The sequence below is a fragment of the Leptinotarsa decemlineata genome, unplaced genomic scaffold (assembly GCF_025532065.1).
Source record: "Leptinotarsa decemlineata unplaced genomic scaffold, Ldec_3_MD MMD2_tig00000882_RagTag_RagTag, whole genome shotgun sequence".
Taxonomy (NCBI): Eukaryota; Metazoa; Arthropoda; class Insecta; order Coleoptera; family Chrysomelidae; genus Leptinotarsa; species Leptinotarsa decemlineata.
This window is the reverse complement of record NW_027412556.1, coordinates 19,104,892-19,124,383: the sequence shown is the minus strand read 5'-3', so window position 1 is coordinate 19,124,383 and position 19,492 is coordinate 19,104,892. Positions and strand designations below refer to the sequence as shown.

General features: G+C 34.3%; 2 protein-coding genes across 4 annotated transcripts in view; one reads left to right on the top strand and one right to left on the bottom strand.

The window, feature by feature from the left end:
* Octalpha2R (alpha2-adrenergic-like octopamine receptor) overlaps positions 1-19,492 on the top strand; it is a 562,038-nt gene that overhangs the window by 523,181 nt on the left and 19,365 nt on the right. The gene's annotated exons all lie outside the window — the stretch shown is intronic.
* Positions 12,259-14,948, bottom strand: LOC141482206 (uncharacterized). 3 transcript variants are annotated; one of them, XM_074175191.1, is made up of 5 exons: positions 14,608-14,948; positions 14,328-14,492; positions 14,169-14,270; positions 14,029-14,105; positions 12,264-13,680 (listed from the first exon to the last, which is right to left on the bottom strand). In XM_074175191.1, exons 1-5 carry the CDS (start codon positions 14,615-14,617, stop codon positions 13,561-13,563), a joined length of 474 nt encoding a protein of 157 aa, XP_074031292.1. In that variant the 5' UTR covers positions 14,618-14,948; the 3' UTR covers positions 12,264-13,560. The 3 variants fall into 3 exon arrangements, with proteins under 3 accessions (XP_074031293.1, XP_074031291.1, XP_074031292.1); XM_074175192.1 differs by lacking the exon at positions 14,029-14,105 and having other exon boundaries at positions 12,259-12,860; XM_074175190.1 differs by lacking the exon at positions 14,029-14,105 and having other exon boundaries at positions 12,261-13,680.

Here is a 19,492-nt window from a genome sequence, read left to right as displayed (position 1 = left end):
CCTGAAGTCTGCCAATAATAATATTAAAATTGCAACAAAAATGTTTTAACAATTGATAGGATTTTTTCAAAATCAAAAGATAAAACTCCCTATAACAACTATTCGGATGTAGTTTACTGTATACTATGTATGAACTGTGACAAAGAATATATAGGACAGACATCTAGATTACTGAAGGATCGGATCACAGCACACAAAAGTGACAGTAGGTTACACCCGGAAAGATGTGCTTTGAGTGAAATGTCTCTAAACCAGGGCACTGTATGGATTGAAATTGTATCAACCGAAAAAACACTATCAAGAGGCTTTTCCTAGAAATGGTACATATAGCACATTCACAAAACTCTATGAATAAAAAAACCGATTTGAATCACCTAAGTGAAATTTACTCTTATTCAATTTGTATGGATAATCTCAAAATGAGAAATCACCAAATCTCATCTAATGGTATTCTTCTCACAGATTGAATCTTCCAGATACAATACATCATCATGTTTTTCATTATTATTGTTCGATATAAAATCCATTATGATCAGTTTTCTCACAAATTGTTAATATACATTTTCATCCAGATATTGTTTAAAAAATTTCTTTAGCTTCAAAGTGTAATGGAATCTAAACATGCAATGTCTACAGACAATCATGCTGAAATCAGCTGTTTTTTTTTTCAAACAATCGGTGAGAAGTTCATTTCTGTAGAAATTCGTCAAGGGATGGAAAGTACTAAGTGTAGGTCTGGAGACTGTGGAATCTTCTAAATTAAATTAATAAGTTTAAGATTGAACTTTCTCGCAGTAAAAAGTAAGTTGTGAATTGAATTGGGCTTTATACTTATTGCGTTCATGCCTCAATGTTATATGTAATAATTTATTTCATTCAAAATTTATATACAATTTCAACATAACATTACGATATTATTCCATTCATTTGTAAGTGTACGATAAGTAGAATAAAAAACCTAATGTTGGTATCAGCCTAGAGGATGAGAGGAATCCATAACGTGAAACGTAAACAACAGTAAAAACCGAGGTGAAAGATGTATCTCGCTTTCCGCTTTTCGGTAGACTAATACTGCTTGTCAAGATTAAAAATAAGACTCATTCTGATAAACAATGGATGTTCTTCGTTCCGTCTCGTTGTTTCAGAAAGTCTGTGGGAGTTCTTCGATTACTCGGAACGCTGTGAAAACGTGAACGAATCGAGGCGTAGAAGTAATTTCAGGCAGCAGTACGGTTATCATATCTTTCATTGGCCAGTTCATTTATTTAGTGAAATTGAAATACTCTGAAATAATATCATATATAATGACATAACGGACAAATCAATAGTTTGAATGTGGGAACAATGTTTATAGATACTGGATGACAAAGTTTTTTAGTGAATCGTATAGGTTCGAATTTTCACTGCCTGAAAATTTGTTGAAGATTTGAAATCTGTGAGAAGGCGAATATGAATGCGTTATTGAAAAGTCCAGTACCAAAACATTTGACGGGAACAAATAATATCAAAAAATGAAAATAGATAATCAATGAGTATAAAGTTCCAAATTAAAAAACTCTCATTTCTGAAAAAAATGAGAATTGGATTTGAATTTGAGCTATTCTTTGAAATACATTTTTTTTGAAGGACATCACTTCATACAGTTTTTTTTCTGTTTAGCTTCCCACAATCTGAAAAATAAAGAGAGCTAAATCAATAGAGAATCGGCTGGAGTGTGATGAAAAGAAAACAAAGTTCACCCCGAAAAGTTACTGCTTAATTAAAAAAAGTGAAGAGTTCGATGAATCAGTAACTTGTCGCATTCATGACTCTTTCATACAAGTTGAAGAAATTAAATATTTATACATAGTTTTCTTTATTGGTCGACGTTCCGGAAATTTTTTCTCGTTTTCAAAACCTGAAATGCGCTATAAAAGTCCCGTCTGAAATTATGATAGCTCTAATTCTTCCGGCAAACTATTCAACTATAAGTATTTAATTTCTTCCAATTGATGTTTCCAATTTGTGGGCAAAATTTATGAAAACGACAAGCAAGTTACTGACTAATTGGACTCTTCAGTGGTTTATATTACTGAGTAACTTTTCGGGGGGAACTCTCCAGTTTGCCCTTCGCTACACTTCAGTAGAGTAGTAGAATCTCTATTGATTCAGCATTCTCTATTTTTCAGATTGTGGAAGGTGATATATCCAAAAATCAGTAAAAAATCTAAGCTACTTCGTGACATTTCAATTTTTGATATCCACAAACATTTTTGGTGATAAATAGAACAATCATGAAACCTCGAATCCATTTATAGGTGAATTCTTTCCTCACCTTCCTTCTCTCAGTTTTGAGCGTAAGTGAACCGTCCTGCTTGACTCCATGCGTATCTGATCTCTGCACTAGCTTGTTTGAATTGATCTAGTTCACAGGTAACATTTCACACAATTTGAGTTTACCTTGATCGTAAATTTTAATCTATATGTCTTCTCATTCGTGATTCCACATAAGAGTAATTTACGAATCACGCCAAGTTGCACTTTCAAATAGTTTGAAAGTTATAAAACATTCAGTTGAACAAAAAACAGATGTTCGTTTTTTGCAAATAACTCAAAAACTCATGCAGATATTCAAATAATAATAATAATGATAACAATGATAATTGGTTCATACATAAGTAATCAGTACATACATAGCTATTATCAAATGGCAGGATTCATTTTTCACCTATGTTCACACATGGACAAAACTTGCTCTTCTATCCAACCTGATTCCTATTTGAAATTTTATTTCAAAAATAATAATTGAGCATAAATACAAATGAAGATTATGATTATTGGGTGAGAATAAATAAATAACAATTTATAACTGTATGGTATACAAGATATGATATAGATTGAAGGGGTTATATTTTTAGGGGTGATTAATATTTGGGAAAGAAAGTTTTTGGCTTTCTGCTACTCCATCTTGATACAAAAAATGTGGAAATCTTCCAAAGAAAGGAAGGAAGTAATTTGAAAATAAGTAACTCTATACATGCTTCTTTGCATGATCTTCACATCCATCTATAGAGTTACCTATTTTAAAATTACTTCCTTCCTTTCTTTGAAAGATTCCCACAATTTTTGTATCAAGATGGAGTAGTAGAAAGCTAAAAACTTTCTATCCCATGATATAGATATTAAAATGCCTACTTGACAGGTCTCAAGATATAGTGAAAATACCCAGCAAAATATCTCTCTTAAGTTTCTTTTTCAGCGCACCAGAAAAAATATGGATATATCCATTCGATAACCGGTTGTTTAGCCAGGGTAGAAAAAATAGAAAAGAGCCTCTGAATTGAGAGGTTTTATGTTTTGGTGTGGTAAGCTGATTTCGGAACCGAAGATTGAGTTTGTGAATGTCCGTCCTGTAACTGATTTTTCTATAAAGATAACTAGGTTTCTCGTCATTGATTATTTTATGAAACAAGACAGTAGAATGTGAAATGCGTCGCAACTCCATATTCAGCCATCCGATATATTTCAAATGGTGTGATATATGGTCGCGTCTTTTTGTTCTACTCTTCAGCCTCACGCATGAATTCTGTAGCTTTTGTGATCTATTCATGTCAGCTTCATGGAGTTTGGGACCATATACTACGTCCGCAAAATTAGCATGTGACAACACTAAAGATTCGCACAAGGTCATTTTGTTTTTTTTTTTCAACAGTGTTCTATTAGAATAAATCATTTTGAGATTGCTGTACCCTCGTTTAGGAATTTGCGATACGTGTCGTATGAATTTTAGAAATATCCTCAAGAGGTAACTCAAATCCGTTTGCAGTTATAGAAACCTTGTCTCAATAAAATATTCTCAAAGAGTAGGAAATCCCCAAATCGAATTATCCCATACTCGATGCATCGGTTTAAAACAATTTTTCAAAAAATGAAAAATCAGTAACAAAACATACTATTCGAAACTTTTTTAACATCTTTGATGGGAAAATTATTGGAATTGAATTTTGACATTTTCATAGCAAATGATCTTTTCAAAATTCTTAATATAATAATAATAATGATGATAATAATAATAATAGTAATAAGCAGGGATGGCCATTAACACCCTTGGCCTTTGGTGAGTTGCGACATCACTTATCCGAATGTATCGGGGCTTCGGGGGATAGGGCCTGACCAGCGCACATCACGGTGAAAAAATAATAATAATAATAATAACCTGTTCAGCAAAAAGCTTAGATAAAAGTCGCAGAGATTACCTTACTTCTGCGGAGACACAAGGATAAGCCAATGCATGGGGTCTTCTTCAATAACATTGGAGACCTTGGCTTATCAAAGCACCTGACCTTCGCTTTTCTCAGGTCGAGTGGGCTGAAGTCGGAAACTGAGGGGCTCATCACGTCTTGCCAGGATGGTGTCTTCTACACCTCAGTCTACCGCAGTCGCGTGATGGGTTTAGAGATTCCTGACACAAGGTGCAGGGCTTGCCGCAAGGCGCCCGAGACCCTAATGCACTTGCTATCAGCATGTCCAACATATGCGGTCTCGGCCTATATTCATCGACATAACGCGGCACTAAGAGTGCTATATTATCATCTACGGCACTCTTACGGTATTGACGAGACACCGGTGTTGCCCTACGCTCCGGGGGATATTGAATCCGTTGTGGGGAACGAGGAGTGCCGAATTTATTGAAACTATTCGTTTCCCACCCTCAGGCTCATACAAGCTGATAAGCCTGATGTGGTCCTTCTCGACCACCAGAGCAAAACGATATTTGTCTTGGAGTTTTCAGCTCCTGGCGAGACGAATATCGTCAGAAAAGAGGAGGAAAAACGGATAAAATATCGAGATGTTTCTCTTCGAACTCCGCAGACTCTATCCAGATCACTCTGTCAAGATGGTTGTTCTGATTATTGGAGTCCTTGGTGGAATGATGTCCTCTCTACTCACGAATCTTAAAATCATACCGGCTTGCCGCACTAAGGCAGAAATCTCAGCCTCACAGATGAAGAAGGCTGTCATTCTTGGCTCACTGCGCTTGCTCAGGGCACATGATTCTCGGACCCAATGATCAAATACCCCACGGTGTGGGGTAATTGATCATTGGGTCCGAGAATCATGTGCCAACCATTGTGTGGTTGATAATGCTGGCGCGCCCTCCCGAATGTATCGGGGCTTCGGGGGATAGGGACTGACCAGCGCACACTACGGTGAAAAAAATAAAATAAAATAATAATAATAATAATAATGTTTATTCATGAATATACAACAGCACAAGATGGTAACATGTAAACAAAGCAATACAAACAAACATGGAGAAACCCTCCTAAACCGAAGTTACGCGTGGGAATTCTTTAGTTGCACAATGCATAACTGACAACTAAAGGACACAAATGAATGATTAATTTTTTAAAAAGAAAGGTATGTATATATATATATATATATATATATATATATATATATATATATATATATATTTAAATGAAAATACATTCAGCAGTAAACGAGTATGACCGAACAATGACAACGTAGATATTTTATTTTGAAGTACCAACAAGAATCATTTATTTATTCATGAGTATATCATGAACAATATCTCTATTAGTATTATATATATACTTTTTGAAGATGGTTTTCATCAGGTTAAAATATTCATTTTATGAACATATGTTTTGTACAGATCAGATAAATAATTGAAAATTTTTGCACTGTGGTTTTTGTAAGAGTGTTGCCCAGTTGACCAAATTTCTGATTTTTTCAATAAAATAATGATTGTAGCCATTAGTTACTACGTGATAGGAGATCATCATGGAAAATGAGAATCAAAACTTCTTTTGTTTTCATACCACTTTATATTTGTGAGTAACGATAAGTACTGCAGTTTCGTCCTACAAGAACATTTTCAAACGAATACAACACACTCATTGTATTCGTAAACTTATTGTATTCGTTTGAAAATGTCGTTGTAGAACGAAACTACAGTAACGTTAGTAACAAATACGAAGTGATATAAAACATAAGAAGTTTTATCTCTCATTTTTCATGTTCATCAGATTTTTCATTTTTCAATATTCATGTTCAATGTTTTTTTTTTGTAGAATCGAAAGTTGGACTTTGCGTATGCAAGACGAACTATCCGTTTTTATTCGTATTTTCACTGCTCGATTGAAAATATGATCAATGGTGCTACAATTTCAGGCGATTGATTTTTTGTTCTGTTCAAGCACCTTTCCTTTGAGATCTTTAAAAAAAAGAACTCCTATTTTTTTGTTCAACTGTACTGTTTGTAACAAATAAATAACTTGTTGGCTTTACTTTTTCCAAATCATTGATTACACTGTGTGAAATTACGAATCCAATGAGAAATAAATCATAATTTTCGATCGAAATGGTACTTGGGATAAATCAATCAATCAATATTTAGTTCCACTTTTCGACATGGCTTACATGTATTGGAATTGTCAATTGGCAGGTAAATCAAATCAAATCAAATCAAAACTTTATTCACAAAAAACTCTTGTTTTGTTGACAAAGTAAAATATCACGTACAGAAATAAAATTTAGGAAGAATACACACAATTATGTAAAATATAAATGAAATAAGATAAAAATAAAATTGTTATATAAACAAGCAGTATATAAACATATTCATTTATCAATTATAAATTTTATTCAATAGAATATGTGTCAATAAATGAATAAAATATCAATCATAAAATGTTATTAGAACATTTTGTCAATTTTACGACTTATGATTTAACAGTGTAATCGAGTATCCTATACAGTACCCGTAGGTTTTTTGTGTATTTTCTAAAGCTGTCAATACTATCGTGGTTATACATTTTAACACCGTTATATAAAATGGATGAAGGGATGTAGAAGGCAATGGTGGTTTAAAATCATTTTTGTTTTTCATCCAGTGCTATGACACGAAGAAATACATATATTCAAATTTTGACCTATGTTTGTGTATAAGACACACAGTTTCCATTACAAAGAGAGCCACAACTGTCAATATATTTCTCTCTGCAAATAACTGCCAACATGAATTGCGCGGTCCTAGTTTGAACACATATCTAATGGCTCTCTTCTGCAGTTTGAGTACTGAATCTAGCAGACTAGAGTTACATGCCCCCCAGAAAGGAATGGCATATCTCAGTTGAGATTCAATTAATGCATAATATGCGTTCATAGCCGTGGCAGTACCAAGTTCTCTTGAAATAATTCTCATAGCATAGCAGCTTGAGGAGATTTTATTCTTCAATTGGTTAACGTGTGCTTCAAACTTCAATTGACTGTCAATATAAAGGCCCAATTTTGTGCAATATTTATTTTCAATTTTATCATTTTCTAGAGGTATATCTTCTAGAGATTACATTTATGTCTCTGATTATGTTATTATTCAGATCTTCAACAGTTTTACTATGCCATAAAATGGTGGTGTCGTCTGCAAAAAAGGTGATTTTTTCAGAAGTTTTTATACACAGTGAATCATTTATATATACAAGAAAGAAAGTGGGTCCCAAAACCGATCCTTGTGGCACTCCATAATTTATATTAATATAATTTGAAGTTACATCACTTTTTACGAGTTGACTGCACCCAGTTAGGTAGAAGTCGAACCAATCCAAAGTAAATCCCTCACAGCCGTAGCAATTTAGTTTCCGCAAAAGTATTTTGTGGTCTACATAGTCAAAAGCTTTCTTCAGGTCACAAAATACTGCTGCAGCTACTTCTCCGCCATTTATATCTGAATATACCTCATACAGGAAGGACAAAATTGCATCTTGGGTGTTCTTTTCAGCCTGAAATCCGAATTGATTTTCTTTGATGATTTTATGAGCAATAAAGAATTCATTGAGCCTTTTTTTTTTCACTAGTTCTTCAATTATTTTTGCTTGGGTCGGGATAAATGATATTGGACGATAGTTAGAGGGAGCATCTAAGCTACCGCCTTTGTGCAAGGGAATTATCACAGACTTTTTCGAGAATAAAGGAAATTTACCGTTGCGAAACGAAAGATTAATTGATGCGACAAGAGTTTCAAGCGCTACTCTTGGAGGAGATGTCATCGTATCCAGATGATTTTTCATTCCTAATATCCCTAAACATTTCGATAATTTCATCAAAACTAGTATCGTATAATATAAAAGTATCTCCGGTATGACAGATATGAACATTAATAAGAGGGTCGAAAGGAACAATTATGTTATTATTAACCTTGCGAGCAATTGAACACTAGCACTCATTGCTTTCGTCTGCACTGATTGAAATTTTAACACTGTTTCTTTTTTTAGGAGTCTCTCTTAGGTCATTTACTATGGACCACGTCTCCTTCATTTTATTATTCGCAGAGTTAATTCTATTTTGGAAATAGCTAGATTTGACAAGCTTGAGAATAGTTCGGTAAATTCTGAGGTAGTTATTAAAGTGGACATGGAAATCTGGATTCAAGCTGAACTTTCTTATATAACTAAGGGACCGTACATTTCTTGAGGACGTCTTGATATCAGGTGTTATCCAAGGTCTTTACGCTTTTTTTAATTTTCTGTATAGGAAATGATACACTGAAAAGTTCTGAAAGTTTGTTATAAAAAGCAACGAATGGTTCATTTAAATGTAAGACTCGTTCCCAGTCAAATTCAAGACAGTTCTCATAGAACCTCTTATAGTTTGCACTGCTATAAAACCGTCCATATTCATGTTCATATTCATGTTCATATGTTCTGTTACATCTAAAAGAATGGAGCATTCTATAGCTTCATGGTCAGATAGATCGGTGGAGATAGTTGTAGATGAAACTTTTTTTAGGTCATAATTAGTGCATACATAGTCAATACAGGTGGAGGAATAATTACAAATTCGAGTGTATGATCTGACGTGCATATTGAGGTTGAAGGATCGTAGGTCATTCACGAACTTGTGTAGCTGCACAATTTTTATTCACATAATTTATATTGCGATCGCCTCCTAAGATTCTTCATTAACTAAAATCATAGTTCCACCATGACCATAATTTCTACAATATTTGGAGAGAATCATGCAGTTTTCCATAAAACGTAGTTCTTTATCTACAAGCCAGTGTTTAGTCAAAAGGATAATTTTTGGAAATTTTTTATCTGCAAGTAATACAAACTTCTCATCAGCTTTGTAGCGAGTAAGTACGAATATTGAGTAAGAAAAGAGTGATGTTGTTGTACATTACCTTTGCCCTTTTTGAGTTTCCACGGGCTCTAAAAAAGATAAAGAAGTGGATTTTTCAAGACAGTTATTACTCGATATCTTATTGCATCTACATCTACAGTATTACCGCTTACATATAAGAGACAAGACATTACTTAATTAAGTAATCCAAACATTCTTTCTTTTTGCCTACTATCAATAAGGAATCGAAATGAATTGCATCTGTTACGTTTCTTGAATTTATTGATTTCTCTCTTAACTTTTTTAATGATGATCTTGTCCAGATATTGATTTTTTTACGACATTATTATTAAATTCGTGAATTTGCCAATGGGCAATATTTGCTTTAGTGCTAGAGTCAGATTTCTATTATTACTAACATTGTTGGCATTGAACATAATTATGACAAAATCTTTAGATCCATATTGTATCGTATCTTGAAAGATATTGCTTGTTGAATCCGATAGTTCTTTTTCCGACTCCAAAATTTTCCTAAATTGATGTGTTAAGTTTTTTTTTTGAAACTAAAGGAAAGTTCTCTGTGTATTGGTCCTCTATTATCATGAAATATACTGAAATATAATAAAAATTTACATTAAAAAGTTCTTTAACTTATGTTAAGACAATCTCTAAATATATATAACTCAAAGATGACTGACAGACTGACATAGTGATCTATCAACACACAGCCCAAACCACTGGATGAATCGTGCTGAAATTTGGCATGCAGGTGAATGTTATGACGTAGGCATCCGCTAAGAAAGGATTTTGATCAATTTTTCATTTTTCTTCAAGTTTGTATGAAACTTTGTCAACTTTAAACTGATCGGGCTGAGACTTTGCATGCATGAAGCTACTACATTTCACTCGTAAGGGGATAAAATAAGGGATGATGGAGGATGTAAATGTATTAGTTTGAACCTATCAGTACCTAATGGAACGAATAAACTAAGACGAACAAAATAATTTTGAGTTCCAAATGCTGACAATAGATGGCGTTAGTAGTATTTCGAAACGCTTTATCGTTGTGTTTTCACTGAGTTACATATACCCGATGATGACTGGCCGCCGTATCTACGTACATACTATACCTAAATATTTCTAGCGATTTTGGCTGTTCTTTTCTTGGCATATTTTGGATTGCATTTGCTTTGTTTCGGTTTAGTAGTTTTGGTTATAGACTCTGCATTGTATTTGGCATTTGTTTTGTTTTCGTTTGGTTTGAGTATAGGGTTTGTCGGTTAGACTTTTTCAAAATGGCTAAAGAAGATATAAACGTTAATGGAGAGGTTGAAGAATGTACTGTCGTCCCTATTGTTGGTGACGGTGGATGTTTGTTTCGTGCTCTCTCTTATTTAATGTACGGAACACAAGATAGAGCGATGGAGATGCGTTCAGATATGTGGTTAATGACTGGAGCAAGTTTTCAATTATGACCCACGACAGGAATGGTGATAGATACATAACACCTGACGAATATTTTGCTGATATTATGAAAAATGCTACTTATGGCGGATTTTGTGAGTTAATAGCAGCAGCATTGATATTCCCATTAAAGTTTGAAGTTTATAGAAATGGTCTCATATATACGGAATCTGGATCTAACGACTATCCGGTAGGGCGATTACGATTCAGTAAAGATTTGTCCTGTAGGCATTTTGATGCCTATCTTTTTATAGCAGCACAGAAAATTACTCGGCGTCGTATGGAGGTAGCTCTAGAAAAACATGATTTTGGAATTGATACACCTTCGCAACTGGAAGTTGATAAGGGTTGTCAGGAGGTACCTATTTCAGAGCGTGAACATTCATCTGTTGTATCTTCAATAAATTATGATGAAAATTCAATGAGAAGTTTATTGTCCCAATCTGAGTCTGTGACTCAGTCTGAGTCTGTGACATTGATAGAAAAAAAGGAAAACAAACGTAGGGCAAGGTTCACTAATTACACACGAAAAATCAAATAAAAAAAGCACAAAAAATATGGATAGACTCTACCTGAATGCCACCGTGAAGCTGTGTCTGAATATAAGAAAAAAAACCCTGATATACAGAGGCAAGCTGTCGCCACCTACCAGGCTGCACACTCTGGAAAACACAGGCACGCTGTCGCCACCTACCAGGCTGCACAGCCTGAAAAACACAGGCAATCTGTCGCCACCTACCAGGCTGCAAACCCTGAAAACCATAGACAATCTTCTGCACTATATCAGGCCAGAAATACCGTTGTGCATAGAGTGATTCAGTCACGGTATAGAGAAAATACAATTCAGCGTGTAAGGAGAAGGAAGTTGCTTTCGGGTTTGGCGTATGACCCAGATATTGCTTATGGAACTGATAGCAGTATAGTCTTAGGTTCTATGACGTACAAGTGTCAGTGGTGTAATGCCTTGAAGTGGAAAGATGAGACACCTGGCATGTGTTGTAGTGCCGGTAAAGTACAACTTGAGCTGTTTAAACAACTGCCTGAACCACTTTACAGTCTGGTTAATGATTTACACCCAAATCATGTACATTTCATGGATGATATCTGAAAATATAATGCCTGTTTTGAAATGAAATGAAAGAAGGTGGTTTTTTACCAACATTCAAAGTTTAAGGACAAGTCTATCATTTAATTGGAAGTATATTACCGGAACCTGGGCAGGATGCACAGTTTCTGCGAATTTATTTCGTCGGTGAAGATGATAGAGAAGCTAATATTCGATGTTTTAAATTTCCTGATTAGAGACCAAATTTAATCAAACAATTGCAGCTTATGTCACATGAGGTGAATCCATACATAAAAGATCTATAAACAGCCATTGATAAAATATCGCCTTCAGAGTCATTCAAGGACGTAATATATGCAGATAAAAAACCACAAACAGAACAAAGAGGTAGATTTAATGCACCAACGGTAAATGAAGTGGCTGTTGTATTGGTAGATCAGCATTTTGACCGAAGAAACATCATCTTCGAAAGCTGAAGTAACTCACTTCAGCATATCAGTGAGATACATCGAGCTAAAGACGCGCTGCAGTACCCGTTGAAGTTTTGCTTGGGGGATGATGGCTATTCAATCAACATACCACAATCCGATCCCACAACCATCGTCCATAGATATTCTAATAAGTCTGGTAACTCCTTTGATGTGGGTAAAATATGCCGCTTTTTTTGCGAGCGGTCGTAAATCATGCGGCTACCAGTAGAAATACGTTATACGAGGGTCAGTCAGCAGCGCGAACAATATGTTTACTCGAAAGTGTGTCTACGAGGGTCAGGCGTCAAGTGTTGATCATATTCATTATATATTATGTATTTATGTTTTTGTATGATCTTTCATTGAGATGATTATATAATATGAGATTCTAATAACAATAAATTGAGGAATATTTCGTTGTAATAACTGGCATGAATTATCTGATTTCTTAAATTATGGGCAGGTAAAAAGGTTGAGATACTTATAAAGGGACTCCACAATAAAAAGAAAATGAAGATGAATAATCTTTATTTACATATTACCTAATCAAATGGTGATTTGTTGTTTTCTTGAGTATACCCTGATAGTATAATTATAATCTATTCAGTATTTTGGCATATATATTTAGACACATTTCAAATATTTAGCTGGGGGTTGGTTGGAGTTAGGTCGAATAACTGAAACTACTATTATTTCGTTGCCGACGTTTCGACTTTTATAAAGTCATCTTCAGGGCACTACAAAGTTACAGTAAATCAGATATAAATACACACAAGATAAAAAAATATTGAAATTTGCGACAAGAATCACTTCTGCGAATGAGAGGTCAATATTGAGTACATTAATTTGGTACAATTCAATTGACCTCCTCTGTCCTCTACATTACATTTTTACTGTCAATTGAATTGTACCAAATTTACTCAATCTTGACCTCTCATCCGCAGAAGTGATTCTAGTCGCAAATTTTAATAATTTTTCACCTGTATGTGTGTATTTATATCTGATTCACTGCAACTTTGTAGTGCCCTGAGGATGACTTTATAAAAGTCGAAACGACGACGTCTCTTGACACATTATAAAATAAATTTGATTTGATTGACATTTCGTCAATGCATAAAATACAATCCTTAGTTTTACCTGACATCAAAGGTACTCTTAATTCCAAAATTTTAAAAATGAATTCATTGAATCCTGGGGTAATTTTCCAATGTTCAGTCAGCTTTCTCAGAGTAGAGGGAGATGGCAATCTCATAACTTTAGATAATTTCTTGTATGCTTCTGGTCCTAATAAAAATAAGCTCAAAGCAAAATGCTTGACTTCTTTAGAGTACCTGGCTCCTTTGGGATTTTTGTCGAGTAATGTCAGTTGATTTTTCATCAACATAGTGGCCTCCTGTGGGTACTGCTCGTCCAAAAATTGTTCAACATCTTCTCGTGTTACCGTTTTGCGCCTTTTCGAAGATTTGAGCTCGCTTTGCAGCTCCTTAATTCTTCTCCTGAGTCCTTGCTTTCTGGGACTGCTATCAGATAATTTGGAAGAAGTTTGACACGATACATCTATAAAGAAATTAGCACATATTAGAAGTGATTCGAGGAATAAATAGAAAGAATTTTAGGTTAGATTCAAGTACCAATTAGTGTATTTTTACTGAGGAATTAGGTCTTTTTGTGGAGAGAATGAAGTTTGAGGAACAATTTTTTGGTTTTCTTCTTCTCCAAATCAAAAAAATAGATGGACTCTTTATTCCCTTTTGTTAATGATTCAAACGTCTTTGAATGATATACATGAACCTATCAACAGAGAGTGTTTGTAATTTTTTTTTTGATTTTACTTCTTTCATGGAAGTTGTTATTTCTATTTTTTTTGATTTGGAGAAGAAGAAAGCCAAAAAATTGTATTTTCACCTTCCACGAATTCTTGAGATAACCCACTTTGGACTGATTTATTGATACATAATCAGTTTCTTTGTTGGGAATTAATTCTAAAAAACATTTGTAATATGAATGAGTGATTATGTTCATCATCATAGAGCTTTGGCATTTACCTTGTTCAACTTCATGACATGTATCTGTTTGTGTACACGCATCTAATTTTGAAGGAGCTAATACGCTGGAGGGACCTGGATTGTCATTGTTTTGATCATTACCTGAAAATAACTCATTCAAAAAAATATTCCATGCTTGTGAAGTGGAAAATTTTTTACCGTCCAATTTTGTTGGAAACTTTAAGGGCACAGCAGTGGTAAGTAAATGTTTTCCAGAGGAAGTGAAGGATTCATCGTCAAAATGTTTTCTACAAACTCGTATTCTAATGTAGGCTTGCTCAGGTGTTAAGTTAGCATATTTGTGGTCTCCAACAAAACCAAATGCTGCGAAATATAGTAAATATAGTTTGAACATTAGTTATAAATAGTATCTAAATCACATTACTACCGAAACATTTTTGACCTATAACTGACATTATGTATTTGATGAATTTATTACCTTGTGGCATCTTTGGGGAATCGAAAAAATGAAATATTTTCACGTAAACTATCACAAGAATCCACACTGCAAAAGGTACGGTGAGAAGTCATCACAACAATAAAAAATGTTCAAATAACTACAAGAATAAAAGTTCCAATAAAATGTTTATTTTACGCACTAAGTATAACTGGCCGGAACGATGCGAACTGTTCAATCGGAGACACTCTGTTAAACTGGCGCCCCCGTCAGACGGGCACTGACGACCGACCGGCCAGGCAAGGGACGCGCGAGGACGGAGGGTGATGATTTGGGTCGCTGCTGAGAGTGAGCGGACTTATTAGAATATCTATGGACGATGCCACAACTAAGTTGCCCTTGAAAATAACAGTCTCTGCTGTGAGTTTTTATTTATACAGAATAATGATCAGAGAAGAAAAAGATAACTTTTTGATCAGATATCGCGCTCTTTTTAGTCAATATTTGGTAGCAAATACGCAAAAATAGAAACAGAAAGACTAAACTACATAAAAAACAATCAAGCCAAATTGCGCGCAGATAATTATATTCATTTAAAAGATGCAATTGGACGGCAAGATACTGAAGCAAATCAGCTGGGACAAATGGTAGGACTTTCATCATCTTTTACTGGTGGACCAAGATACATGCACGAAAAAACGCAATACGCCATGACCTATGTTAGACATTACGGTCGTCCCGACTTTTTTATTACTTTTTCATGTAACCCACGCTGGAGTGACATAATCGATACGATATTATTTCGCGTGTCTTTCGATCAAGGTAAAAAAGATCATGGATTTGTTGATAAAAGGGAAAATATTCGGTGAAGTGAGATGCTATATGTATGTTTTATGGTTTCAACATCGCATCACTCCGGATCAATTGACAATATTATTTGTGCTGGAATACCTAACCCCGATCGTGATCCTGAGCTTTACGAAATTGTTAAAAGTAATATGATATATGGCCCCTGTGGTAGTTTGAACCGAAATTCTCCATGCTGCAAACGTTTTTCTAAGGCTCTTATTAATCAAACTCAAATTGGTGATGATGGTGATCCGCAGTACAGGAGACGTTCTCTGGATGACGGTGGATTCTCCGTCAATATCAAGGGTGTTATAATAGATAATCGTTGGGTGGTTTCTTATATTCCAATGCTATTAAGAACATGTAACGCTCACATGAACATAGAGTATTGCCATTCAGTGAAGTCAATCAAATACGTTTGCAAATATGTTAATAAAGGGTCAGATTAGGCTACGTTTACTTTAAAGAACAGGGAGGATGAAGTTACAACCTACGCAAGTGGTCGATATATAAGTTCAGCTGAAGCAATTTGGCGAATCCTTGAATTCCCAATACATGAGCGTTTTCCTCCTGTAGTGCACCTTGCTGTCCTTTTAGAAAATGGACAGGGAATTAATTTTAATGAGCAGAACTTGTGCGATGAATTGAGTATTCATCCTACAACTACACTCGTCTCCTTTTTCGATTTGTGTAACGTGTATGACTTTGCAAAAACATTGCTATACTCGGAAGTCCCTGCGTATTACGTTTGTAACAAGCGATCGTTTCAGAGAAGGAAGAGAGAAGTGAATGTTGAAGGATGGTCAGGAGTTAAAATGAACACGTTCTAGGTAGGGTTTATACTGTTCATCCAAACAATACAGAATTCTACCACCGAGGAAACTATGTGCGTCACTATTTGATATGTGAACAATTGATTGAAACATTTCTCTAAACCAGTGTTTCTGTAGATAATTTTAGCTTTTGATAACTTGATCTTATGTTTATGTTTCCAGAAATAGTAATTTGTACAAGAAATTCTTAGAGTCATTGTTCACGACTGATGGTTTGATTTTTGTGAGGCTGCTTGCTTCGAGTGATGTTCTCGGATCTGAAGCAGGCTTAAGAGCCACCGGTAGCTGTCTACCGAAGTCAATATGGAAATGATCAAAATGGTACTCATTTGTTTATTTTTTATTTTCATGGAATTATTTTCCAGCAGCTTGACTGCATTACCGGCAACATTAAGTGATACGGGATTGACTAAATTAAATAAAAGTAGCGCATGGATGTGCCTAATGATATGCCTTTCAGAAAGTTTCAATATTCTGAGTAGTTTCGGAGATATCCGAGAAAAACCAAAATTTGAGAATTTCGTTGTTATTTTTTTCTAGCTTTATTTTCGAACGAAATGTGAAACAAATAACACTTTGCCGTGTCCACTTTTTGAGGACTACACGAAGCAGAATTATTCTGCCATGTTTCGTCTTTTGGAAAACATTATCAACTTTGCATTTTTGAATGGGCCAAAACTAAAGTATACCCTGTATACGACTCCATTCTTCATTGTGAATACAGCAACGTATCACACATTATGATTTCATAACCATTTCTCGCGCGCTGGAAAAATGACATTTTGATACATGAAGTAAATTGATTGGTCTTATTTATAATAAATTTCAACTCACCACTTGCCGGAATTTTTGCGTTGTTGAATACAAAAATGATAAGTATTTACTTCAAACTAGACCGAATCCCCGAAAAAACACTCTACTCTTTAGCTGCCCGAGCTTTTGCTAATGTTTACAAGCTTTATCGAGGGCTAAAATATGAAAAAGGACATAATTAGTATAGATATAAAACATAATAATGGAAAAAACAGTAACATACCTGTGCTATGTGAGGATTATTACTTTATGAATTTGGATTTTGAGAGAAATCTTGAACACGAGAATGACATTTTTGAGATTGAATAATGTGGAATCCATTTTGTTATATCTACCTGAGCTGCATGAACTACCTATCGTATCACAAACATTCGGTGAAAGTGAACTTTGTCAAATAATTGAAAAATAGAGTGCTATTCGGTTGATAAATAATATTTTGTTCAATACACCAACGTCTCGAGAAACTAATAATTTAACTACCAATGTAACTACCCATTCTATCAATGACAATACGACTTGTGATGCCCCAATCCAATACATTTTCACAACCTTACCTTTGGGAGATCACTCCCAAACTATCTAGGATATTTCAGAGTTTACCGAACATAAAAATGGCTAAGAAAAGCCAAAAACTTTCTTTCCCAAAAATTAATCACTCCTAAAAATATAACCCCTTTAATTCAAACTAACAAAAGAATTCTAATCATACAGTCAATACAAAGCAAAGTCAAAGACAAGGTCCCCTTAATAAATCAAGTGAATGTTGTTTATAGTATTCCGTGTCAAGAATGTGATAAGATATATGTTGACCAAACTTTGCGATCATTAGGTGCTAGAATTACTTCGCACAAAAGTGACTGTGGATTACACCCAGAAAGATGTTCTTTAGCAGACCATGTGAATAAGTTTGACCACCATATGGATTATAACTCAATGAAAGTGTTAACCACTGAATCAATCTCAGTTAAGAGGTTCTTTCTAGAAATGTCCTACATTTTTGAAAACAACAATTATAAGAACAAAAGAATAGACATTAATCACCTAAGTGAAATTCATTCCTACTCATTGACTCCAGGCAAGAAATTTCACAATAATAATATCAATTTGAACAATTCCATTGTATAATCAGATCTTAATTTTGATCTCATCATAGAAATTTCAAACTGAAAAATTGTACATTATGAACTAGAGTTCACTTGGTACTCTTAGTGAAAAATTTTAAACCTTCTATCACTTGTCAGTAGTCAGTCTGTCATATTTGAAAATTCCAACCTCAAACTCAATCATTTGAATCTTGCACACACGAGGTCAACGACGGTCTGACAGAAAAATATATTTTCAAAAAAAATCTGAAGTCATTCAGAATTGTTTATCATTTCTCATCTTCACCAATACACCAATGTGTCATCATTTCTTATTCAACATCAATGTAACCATCCTCCCATAAGATATGAGTCATATTATATATATATATATATATATATATATATATATATATATATATATATATATACATATATATATATATATATTACAATTTAGGTTTTCACGGATGGTAGAATATGATGTATTGTTTTTCCGGGTGTTCATCCGTTGTGTACTATTCGATAGTCGACGTTTCGCCATCATCTCAGATGGCATTATCAAGACGAGTTACTGCTTCGCTTCGAGAGGTGTAATATATATATATATATATATATATATATATATATATATATATATATATATATATATATATATATATATATATATATATATATATATATATATATATATATATATATATATATATATATATATATAGAAAAAAAGGTTATTGGACAAAGCACTCATAGGAAGGTGGGTAAACCGCAGACCCGTGTTTCTGGCTATTTAGCCTTCGTCAGTACGGTACAGCCAAGTGTAAAGGATAGACAACACTTGGTTGCAAGAAAGGGGTCGAACAAGCAAGCGGATTCATCATCAGGGCCCACCTTCCTATGAGTGCTTTGTCCAATAACCTTTTTTCCATCGATAATACCATCTCACTCAATATCCCTCTATCTTTTTTTATTTATCTTGGACCCGGATGTCACGCAGGTTGCTATAGCTGCACGGAGTTGGGACTTAGTCCGTGTAATCACAAGGGCTTCCAATGATGACACGAAATCGCAATTAGCCCCCGATGATGAATCCGCGTGCTTGTTCGATATATGTTTATGTATATATATATATATATATATATATATATATATATATATATATATATCAAATTACTGCTGCATGTTCAATGAACAGCTTGTATACAATAACTTTGATACGTTATAAAAGTTAAATAGTCATTGTTGCAGTATTGATATTGATAATTCAGGTAACATTTTTTATTTCAGGGACATATTGCGGGTACCAAAAGCACATTGACTTTATCATTGTATATTTAAAGACTTGTTTGT